The 11,194-nt window shown below is 36.5% G+C and overlaps 1 protein-coding gene across 1 annotated transcript; it reads right to left on the minus strand.

The window, feature by feature from the left end:
* Positions 1-642: 642 nt before the first annotated feature.
* LOC100240950 (DEAD-box ATP-dependent RNA helicase 37) lies at positions 643-8,906 on the minus strand. Its single transcript, XM_002267545.5, has 6 exons — positions 7,878-8,906; positions 7,714-7,797; positions 6,403-6,645; positions 5,810-5,977; positions 5,553-5,666; positions 643-1,442 (listed from the first exon to the last, which is right to left on the minus strand). Exons 1-6 carry the CDS (start codon positions 8,616-8,618, stop codon positions 939-941), a joined length of 1,854 nt encoding a protein of 617 aa, XP_002267581.2. The 5' UTR covers positions 8,619-8,906; the 3' UTR covers positions 643-938.
* Between the last annotated feature and the right edge of the window lie 2,288 nt (positions 8,907-11,194).

The following is an 11,194-nucleotide window of genomic DNA, read 5'->3' on the forward strand; positions in this document are numbered from 1 at the left end:
ATACGTTTGGAACTCCCAACCCACGTCTAACCCCCACGGATTCTCATGGGTAATAAGTTTGTTTCAAAAATTATATTATAAAATAATATTTTGATCTCAAAGTCATAATGTATTATTAATTATCAATTTTATCTAAAATATAGGTGACGATTTCAAACTCACGTCTTTGAAAATATTTTGTAATTAATCCACAAATGATAAATTTGTGGATTTAAAAGGGGCGAAAGTTAAAAGAGTTATTTCATCGTCCTTTTTATATACTTTGAATCTTCATGTTATAAATATAACAATAAGTAATATATTTAAAATTCATAATAACATATGGGTACCCTAATGTAACCCTTAAATTCTAGGGTTGGAGCCGCCTAAGTTGCAGTTTTGAGGTTTCCCTTAAATTCTAGCAAGACCCGCCCTCAAGTTTCCACACCAACTGGTTGCCAGACAAACCCATAAATGCCCTCAAAGGATGGAGCCGAGCAGATGGCACGTAGCAGAAGCCAAAAGAATATGCAGTAGCATTCCAATTGAAAAGGCAAAAGCCCCTAATATAAAGGAAGACTGTAACAATGAACTGGAAAACCTCTGGTAAAAAAGAAGTGACTCCACCTCCATCACATACCACATTGTCAAAATCAAGAAACGAGAGTAGAATCTGGTAGTTGACTTTAAACGTCATTTTTTCCATTGTTACAAAGCCTCTTCTAAGATCCTTCAAGGGAGGTGGCCTGCAGGCCTCTCCAAAACATATAACCGGGTAAAAAAAAAATATATCAACTGTAAGAATACCAACTAGGGATTAATAACAGTTGAACAAAATATCATTTTTTGAACTATGACAGGATCTAACGCAAATATGAAACAAAAAAAGAAAAAAAAGGGCATGCAGCCACGTCTCAATTATATTTTAGAGAAATGAGCCATGTAAATTATAGGGGACACTAGTCCCACGCACTAGTCACACCTGCACCATATCCACCACCTCCATAACTGCTGCCAGAAGCTCCATATCCGCTGTTACTTCTACCTCCACCATAGTAATCGCCACCGCCTCCAGATCTATTAAAAGAAGTATCCCTTCGGAAATCCCGGCCACCGAAACGACCCCCACCTGATCGACGGTTTCTTCCCCCTCCGCCATAAGAAGACCGAGCTGCATAACGTGAAAGCCAAGCAGGCACTTCTTGGTTTGATTCTTGCATTAGTTCAGCAAGGCCCCGAGCCAATGACGAATTATTTTCATTGAAGAATGCAGTGGCCAATCCTGTTTTACCAGCTCGGCCAGTTCGTCCTATCCGATGGACATAGTCATCGATGTCATTGGGAAGGTCAAAATTTACCACATGAGCAACATGAGGAATATCAAGACCCCGTGCTGCCACATCAGTTGCCACCAGAATTGGAGTTGCACCACTTTTGAATAATCTCAAAGCGTGTTCTCTTTCCTACAAGTGGGAAACACATTTGAATGGATTAACACCTTTCCAGTTTCATTATCATCAAACCACTAATAACTTATTAAGCTAATGAAATTAGATAAGGCTGAGATGGGCAAAAAAACATTATGCATGTATAAACAAGACAAACTGATTTACAATAGTCACCAATAAAAGGCAACAAAATTGCAATTTAACAAACAGCTTCAGAAACTATGTTTAATGGCAATAAATATGTCCTTCAATATTCACCTAAAAGAATGTTGCAGCAAAATCATTTGACATAAATGGAGTATCCAAGAAGGCAAGAAGTAAGGATCACAACACAAGATACATGCATCATGGTCATCAATGTTACAATGTTTTTGACACCAAAAGCCCACAAGAAGCTTTAGTTTGGTACCCAATAGCTAATCCAAATTTGGAAAAAGTCATAAGCAAGTAATTTGAGCATAATTTCACACTGATATTTTAATAAAACAGAGAAATATTATTTTAAAAAAATGATGGCATATACCCTTTGAGAAGAAAGGAATCTAAACCCCTTCACCAGATGCACTTGAACTACAAACACTGAAGACTCTAGACCAGAAAAACCCCCAAGGCAATCAAGACATCTCCTAATCCAAATACATTGAGCTAAATGGCATGCTTACAAACCCATTGGTCACAGATACCTAAAGACAAACCAAAAGGCAAATTCTGTCCTGCAATTGCAAAAGATCTCCATCAACCCTCCAAAAATCCTAGCATTTTCCCCTTGACTGATAACCACTTGATGATGAAATTTCACTCTTAGTAAGAAACAAGAACACCGTTTCATTCAAATAAAAGAAAATTTTCAAGCAAGGATGAGAAGTCCATGAAGGGAAAAGAAAAAAAAAAAGGTCAGAGAAAAAAAAAACAACAGACCTTAAAATGTAGGCATTGGGAAGGGCACACATTTTCCCTATTGGCCTATAAATTTTCAAGATACCCTAGCCCTAAATTGCATGTTTTATTTTTCCATCTCAAATTCCCTCAACATGTAAGATAAATAGACATTTATTAATCAACCAAAGACGAACCAAAAAAAAAACTTCCTAAGGAATATCTATTTTTCTGACTTTTGAGCTCAAAGGCCATTTATCAATATTTTTTTCCCCCCAAACTTCAACTTTTCATAGAAAAATGCTCAATTGATGTGATGCCGAGGACAATATGTAAAAACCTAAATGCATAATCATACCAGTAAAGGCAGAAGAATTCTCTGAAAACCCGATTCCAAAAGAAATGATAAGCAAAGAAATTTGTTAAAATTGGAAAAGGGGATGCAACATAAATACAAATAGATTTCCTGTTTATGCTACATAAAAGCGCCTCCTATTAGGCGCTTTTAATACATGTTTTCCCGTTTGCCTATCAAAAAATAAAAAATAAATATAAACAGATTACATACAGGGATCAGAAAACAATGAAGAAAAGAAGCAGCAGAAAAATCAAACTAGGCCAGGCAACCCATGCTAAGGAACATTCAAGCTTCAAAGTTGTCAACTCCTCCCCTCTCTTGATAAGATAACCCTCCCTTTTTTAACAAGAAACTCCTCCCCATTTTTCATATGAACACCCCCCCCCCCCTTCCCCCTCTCTCTCTCTCCCTCTCTCCAAAGGCCCTTCAATTCCTCCCTTTTGGTCACACAGTAAACACAAAGGGTTTGCCCTCTAAGCACCTCTCACTCATCCTCACAAACCTCCCACCAGATCCCCTTCAATGTCCTTGCATCACCATGCAAACCCCAACCACAAACAAAGAAGAGATCAAAACTCAATAGCAACAGAACAGCAAAGAAACAAATGATCAACAGAATCTTCAGTTCTTTTGCATATGCAACACCAGCATGGGCACGACATTCCTTTTGTAAAAGGTGATCAAAATCAAAGGATGGCAGCTTAGGGCGAAATCTACTTCACCAAACCTTCTTCCATGGAAAATCTCCCATCTTCCCACTTCAAAAACCTTCCATCCGTACCCTTCCCCCTACTCTCTGTTTCCCTCCAACGGAAAACCTTTTCTTGGTACCTAGAACCTCCCCATCCTCACCCTAACTCAATGCCACCTCAGCCAGGTCTTAGGGCACCTTCCCCACAACCCTAGCCCAAAGAGGAAAGAGAAACCCTCTATCCAATAACACATCTTCATTTCTAGCTATGGCAAAAAACATCAGGAAAAGCATTCTTCAACAGCATCTTCCTGCACCAAACATTGAACTAGAATCTAAATATATGTATATATATATATAAGGATTTAATAAAAAGGGGTTCCAAAAAGAGCTCTCTACCAACCCCTCACCCCACCCCCACTAATCCAATCCCCTACCATTAAAGAAATACGTTAGCCTAAGTACTTACAAGCTTTCTCATCCCTTCCCAAAGCCCAATCCCAAGTGAGCATCTCACCTTCCTCAACCCACAACTCTCTCTAACTTCATACTGATTTCCATCAACTTGCACCAAACTAGTCTTTCTCTACTTCAAATCTCCTTAACCATTTACCATACAAAGCAATGCTAGACAAAACTCAGACACCTGATACCCAAATCCCATACTTCTTCAATATGTACACCTTAACCTAGTCAAATAGATGAAACCTGGACTCCTTCCCTAAGCTGTCCCACAATATATACTTACAAAAGCCTCTCCAACCTTAGTGCCACTGGAGATGGAATTCTAAATCAATTCAAGGTAAATTAGCAAGCTAACAAAGTAACTTTAGTAAAAATCAGCCTTCCCCTTATATGAGTGCCAATTCATCCACCTCGCCAACTTCATCTAGATTACTCCACAACCATACGCCTTAGTGTTCCTAAGAAAAAGCCCCAAAAGGGACACCCAAGCAAATTCATAACACTTTCCCTCCTCCCTCCTTTTCACTTACCTCAGACCAAAACACCACCGTCAACTAGTCAACATGTTGAATAACTTCATAACAAAGTAAGTAGATAAGAGGCAAAGGAATCCCAATGAGCTATTGGGAAGGACTGGCAACCTTCCACTAACCTAGACCAAGAACTTCAAAGTCAAAATACAACCACAATTCAGACTCCTGTATCATTATCAAAAGCTCATACAATTTAAAATAATAAGAAGAAGAATAAGATACATGAGCAAGCTCCAAGCAACATGAAGGACAGGCTTAGAGTGATACTGCATGACAACCAAGCAAACATGCCCTTGGCCCAATGACTTTTGGGCATGGGGACAGGTAAGAAGGGTGGAGCAGGATAATGGCCTTTTCAACATCCCAAAACTTTCAGATACTCCCCATGATTTTAATATTTATCACTAGGCAAGGCAGCCATGGGCTGATGGTTGAATTGACAAAAATGTTAGCTTGGACACACCCCCCAGGACTTTCCATTTGCCTTTCCCTGATGACTGCCCCTTCCAATGTGAGTAGGATTAGCTAGGGATGAGTGACCTGGGAGAGCCTTGGATGGACTTGGCCTGAGGAACCTCAACAAGTTCACTCGCTTTTCGAGATACTTGATTGGAACTCTGCTTCTTTAGCATTCAATTCTAAGAACCCCAACACCACCCAAAAAAAGGGGGGGAAATATACAGTTAATATGTTGCCCTGAGTATATTTTATAAACTAGACTACTCCAGCTGAAAGGAAAATTTCTAGCCTCTGTCTCCAGCTGCAACTTGCATTCAAAAACCTGATTATGTGAGCCTCAAACACCGCCACCATATCATCTCTTACCACAGTTGAAAGTTCTAGAAAATATTTAGTACAATTTTGTGCTTTTCAAAACAGATTTTTGACTGTGGTTATCAGAAGTCTATATATGCTGTAACAAAAACAGCAGCATATTTTGGAAATCTTGATGTTATTACAGGAAACTAGAAATTAAAAACACAAAAATACCAACAAAGAGGGCCCTAGATTTTCAATCTTTAGTTGAATAGTAAAAACCATGTATTATTCAATGTTGCATACACATTCAATAAAAATGCACAACCATATACAGCAGAGAAAGCAACAATAAAGGGATGTAGTGACCAAACTTTAGGAGAGGACATGCACTAGCAGAATCACCATTACGTATGAGTAAAATGAACTCCAAAATAGAGCTATACCTGCTGCGATCTATCACCATGAATAGAAGTAGCTGGAAACCCATTTATGCATAGCCAATGTTCCAAAGCATCAGCTCCTTTCTTTGTCTCGACAAAAACTAAAGTCAAGGCTTGCTGGAAGCCCAATATCAAGAGAAAACAACCAACGAATCTCAGTCAGAATATGGTGTTGAAAGAAAACAAATCAGATAATTGCACCATAATATGTATAAGCCCAGAGCGAATAAAATACCAATGGTTTTTTCTTCCAGCATTACCTTTCCATGAGTTCCATTTTCTCTCTGTGCATGAAGAAGATCCATAAGGTGGCTTCTCTTGTCAGACTCTTGTACAAATTCAACTCTTTGGACAATCAAATCAGTACTAGAACCAACCCTTCCAACAGCCAGGAAAATGTAATTTGCGAGAAAATCAGAGGCCAATCTCTGCATGCCAATGAACAGTTCAGAAACTCTAAGATGGTATCTTGAAAGGTCAAATATCAACATTCAGCCAAAGCATGCAGCCAAACAATCTCAAGTAACGCCATCATTTAAAGTGTATGTTCTATATACAACCAGATTTTCTTAAGCAAATTAATTGCCAGTTAAAGACAAAAGTCAAATCCACAGCAAGGTTAGTACAGTGTAAATCAAAATGATCAAAATAGCATGTAACACAAAATATGGCCTATAATAGCATGCAACAAATGGTATGATCCATCCATGGTACTTTACATAATATTTGTGAACAATACTAAACTTTACGAACAGTAACCATTCAAACACACGAGCAACACAGACAAAACACCACATCAAATGTCATCAACATGATTGTTTGAAAAAGGAAATTCCATATACGGTAAATAAACCTGTATTTCTTTTGGAAAGGTGGCGCTGAATAGCATAGTTTGTCTTACGCCTCGTGGAGGCATATCCATCTGTTCTACAATCCTTCTAATTTGAGGTTCAAAACCCATATCCAGCATTCGATCTGCCTCATCTAGAGCCAGGTACTGGACCATCTGAAGAGAAATTCTAGCCCTTTCTAGCAAATCAACCAATCTTCCTGGTGTTGCAACAAGAATGTCAACACCTCTTTCCAGATCCCTTAGCTGTACAAAGACAACATACATTCAGTAAACAATCATTTCAAACATATTGTATTAACATAACGACGGTATATATATACATATATGCGTGTGTGTCTGTGTGTGTGTCCGTGAGAGAGAGAGAGAGAGAGAGAGAGAGATTAAAAAATGGTCAGGCATCCCAACTGTATGTACGCATAGGGCATTGTAATAGCCAAAAAGGCATCTAATAGGCCAATATAGCTTGACATCTAACTGAATGGCTCATGAATGGCTGAAAGCCTGATCTTATCTACAATTCTCCTTTTTACTATTTTATAATCATTTATCAGGACTAATTTAAAGTTTAAACCTACTTGAAGCTCCAAGATGTAATTAGATGCTATAGAAGACCTTATTTTCAAGAGATAACTTGTAAATTTCACTGGAGAAATGGGAAGAAACTTAAACTTAACAATCATATGGAAATAGGGTTAGCATCCATTTTGAACTAAACACTAATGAGGTTTTTCACTAAAATATATTTCTTAAAGTAAAAACAAGGATGATGAACTATAACATACTGTCGAGAAAATTACCTACAATGCTTTGCCAATATTTAAAAAGATAAGGAAAAAAAGAAAGCAAAAGACACTAATCTCAGAACCAAACTCCTAACCCTACAACCACATATAAAATTAGTAAAACAGAAAGCATTATATGTGCATGTTTATTTTTTTGTCTGCAGGATGGAGGCCTATTTGTATATCCATTTCTTCTTGCACTGAACATAGGCTCAAAAGTACAGATACACTGAGAATTAGAGAGTAAGGAGGCCTATGGAGCATATCATATTATTAAGTACTAGAATAACCTGAACCAGTATGTCCCAAATGATTTACATGTATTTCGGTTAGGATGTGAAAGAGATTATACTGGAAACACGATACAATGCATGTGCAACAAGTAATAGCTAGTTCCACTGCCCACCAAGCAGCTCAACATGTAAAATCAGAAAGGTTTAAATAACAAAACAAACAGCTAGGTTAAGAAGAGTGATGAGCATATAGGTTAATATAAATAAGCAAAAAACAAAGTAGAAATAGAAAGAACCTGCTGATTAATTGGAGCTCCTCCATAAGCAACAACCACCCTTACACCAGTTTGATACGAAAACTTTTTTGCTTCATCATGTATCTGCAATGCAACCAAATATTACATCAACAATCCCCATTAACTAGCATACAAACACCAAGACTGGATATTGACAAACTCACCTGGCATGACAGCTCTCTGGTGGGGGATAAAATAAGAGCAAGAGGGTAAGCAGTCCGGGAGCCCCGTGGCCTCTGCGCATACTGGCCCTTCATAATACCACTGATAATGGGAAAGCAAAAAGCAGCAGTCTTTCCAGAGCCAGTCTGAGCACAAGCCATCAAATCCCTGCCAGCAATCGAAATAGGAATGGCGTGGCGCTGCACTGGCGTTGGCTTCACATATTTGCACCTCCTAATATTGAGATTAAGCGCATCGCCTAAATCAATCTCCGAAAAAGAATTGACCGCCGGCGGAACATTATCCCCACTAGTGTCCACCGGAATATCCTCGTATGCGTCAAAATTAATCCCGGAGTTCTCCTGCTGAACGAATGGGGGTTCGACATCAACATCGTCCCCAAAAGGATTAACTTCCCTTTCCCTCCCGCGGTCCCAACCACCAGTTCTCGTGTTGGAAGCAGCTCCCCCGAAGCTGCCTCCGGAGCGGCCGCCGCCGCCGCCGCCACCGCCCCAACGAGTGTTGGCAGCAGGGGGAGCACTGACCGCCGGAGGGGGAGGAGTTGAAGAAGGAGGGCGGTTGCGAAGATGTGGCGGAACGTATGCTGATCGGGCGGGACGAGAGTTGCCGGAAACGGCGGCGGCGGCGGCGGCGCCACTGTTTGGTACTACTCCATTGTTGATGATGGTGGAAGGTACTGCTGCGGCTTCAGCTTCTTCCGAATCGGCCCAAGATGTACGCATAATTGATTCTACTCTTCTTGTGTCTGTGTTGTGTGAGTTGGCTTTACAGAGCAAAACCCTAAATAAAGAATGCGGAGGAGAGAAAGGGGATTTCAATAAAACCAGATGAAAGGAAACTAGGGCTTTTATACTGAATCGGGATGAGATTTGTAGAGTTATGAGAATTGGGTAGCGAAGAGGAGAGGAAACTTAATTGGGTTGAGTGATCAAAAATTTCAGATTTTCGTACATTGCTGCATCAATCCACGCCTACCAATTGCCGTCTTATCCAAGCATGGACTAAGCTCTGTCCTGTTACCAAACACGTCCCTTAAATATCTTCTACAGTATACTCTCCACTCTGATTTTCACTAATCAGGTGCACGAGGGTACACTGAATTTGGGTGGGCCTCGGACTATTGTAAATGAGGCCAACTTTGGGGGCCTAATATCAATATTGTACTGGACTTTTATGTAAATAACACTAAGTTTTAAGAGAAAATTATAAGAGTTTTGGGGCATTATAGATCTTTTATAAAAATAAAAAAGTTATCGATACAATTTTGAATAAAAGACTCCCTCGACATTCTTTTTTCTTTTTGAATAAAATAGAAATACAATTATGACCTTGCAGCGTTTCTATTGAAATGGAAATGTTAAAAGATAAAAGACGGTTTTTACCCATAAAAAAATATTTTCACTTAAATATCTACATGTTTCAAATAAATTAGATTGATGACTTTTCAGAATTCAAATGACCAATTAGATTGGGGGTTATTTTAAAATATATTTGACAATAATTTCAATTAATATTGTTTTGATGTACACCGGATAATGTATGACTCTAATAGGTGGCATAAAAAGGAAACATACTAGTTTCGAGGTTAATAACATATCTATCTTATAGGTGAGCAAAAAACGGTGTGCACCTAACTTGTATTGGTGGTACACAGAAAAACTAACCCAAACATTTGAAAAATGAAGAAAAATCCAAAGAAAGGGGTAAGACTAGCCACGAATATTGGGTTGTGATAAAGATCTTTAGAAGATGCAAAAGTCAATAAGAGTGTAAATATAAAAGTAACCTAAAACATATATAATATATGTAAAGATTATCCAAAGAATTTTAGTTGAAAATAAAATACAAACACTCTCTTATTGCATAAAATGCTATGGCATTGTTTGGTAATTATTTTCAATGATAGTTTTTTTGTTTTTAATAACAAAAAAACTGAAAAACACTTTTAATAATTAAATTTTTTTCTGTTTTCTATTATAAAAAAACATAGTATTTTCAGATAACTTATTTTAATTATTTTCAATTTTTTTTAGACTTGTTTTAAATAATAATTATACAAACATATATAATGATTAAAAATAAAGATATGGACATCAAATATATTTTTAAAATATATTAAAAAACAATTTTAGGTTCCTAAACAATTTTTATTCTACAAAACATTAGAGAACAATTTTAAAAACTGTTCTTAAAAACTATTTTTTCATGATTGTTTTAAAAAATAGTTACCAAATAAAGCCTATATATCTAGTAAGACCATTTGTATCGATGAAAAACTAACTTTGAGATCATACTTTAACTATCTTATTTAAAACCCAATTAATGCTCAATGAAAGTATGTAAAGTCTTTTATGGTATTTGACCATCGTTATTTGGAGTAACATTGTTTTTTTAGATAATCCATCTTTAAGCTTACTAGCGACATTGTTGTATCTCAATTATCTCATCTTGAAACTATGATATTTGTTCTTATAAACTTTAACTATTTAATTTAAAAACCAATTTATGCAAGTGATGGTGGGTTAAACCCTATATAATATTTTACTGTCGTCATTTGAGTGACTTATCTTTGTGCTTAATAGTGACATTATTGCTTCTCAATTAAATATGAGTTAATGTAAAAATTCTTAAATTCACATTTCATATATTAGAAAAAATATATATATTATAAAGTGTTTCTTTTTCATACTTATTCGTGAAATGAATTTCATTTTTCACTTATGGTTCCAAAAAAAAAGCGAAAATGCAAGAAAAATAAAAATGGAGAGAAAAAGTGACAAAGAGAACTAAAAAATAAACTCAAAACTGATAAAATAAATTTTATATATGTTAGGCCAAATTTAATTCAAATATGCATACCTTTCTAACTAACTTTAATTACATTTTATTTTCTTATGTATTTTTTGTAATAATACAAAACATGAATAAATGAACTTGTAAAAGACTAAAAGGGTGTTTGTTTTTTTAACTTTTTACTTAAAGTAATTTGCTTTCAGATTTTAAGTTGTTTGTTTTTCTATTTTTTTATGACTTATTATAAACTTTTTTATTGAATAGAAAAGGTCAAAATATTTAACTTTTTCTAAATGTTATTTTCTTTACATTTTAATGCTTAATATAAATAAAATATTATAAAAACAGACAATTTAATACTTAATACTATTAAGCATTAAAATTCTATTTAGAATTAAGTAAAAAAAAAACAAACATCACCTAAAAGTTACAATGAAATGACAAATATCTAAGCAAGAGTTTGAGATGCTCGTAGGGCTTTAGCCGCAAGTGTAGCATGCCCAAG

The sequence above is a fragment of the Vitis vinifera genome, chromosome 13 (assembly GCF_030704535.1).
Source record: "Vitis vinifera cultivar Pinot Noir 40024 chromosome 13, ASM3070453v1".
Classification (NCBI taxonomy): Eukaryota; Viridiplantae; Streptophyta; class Magnoliopsida; order Vitales; family Vitaceae; genus Vitis; species Vitis vinifera.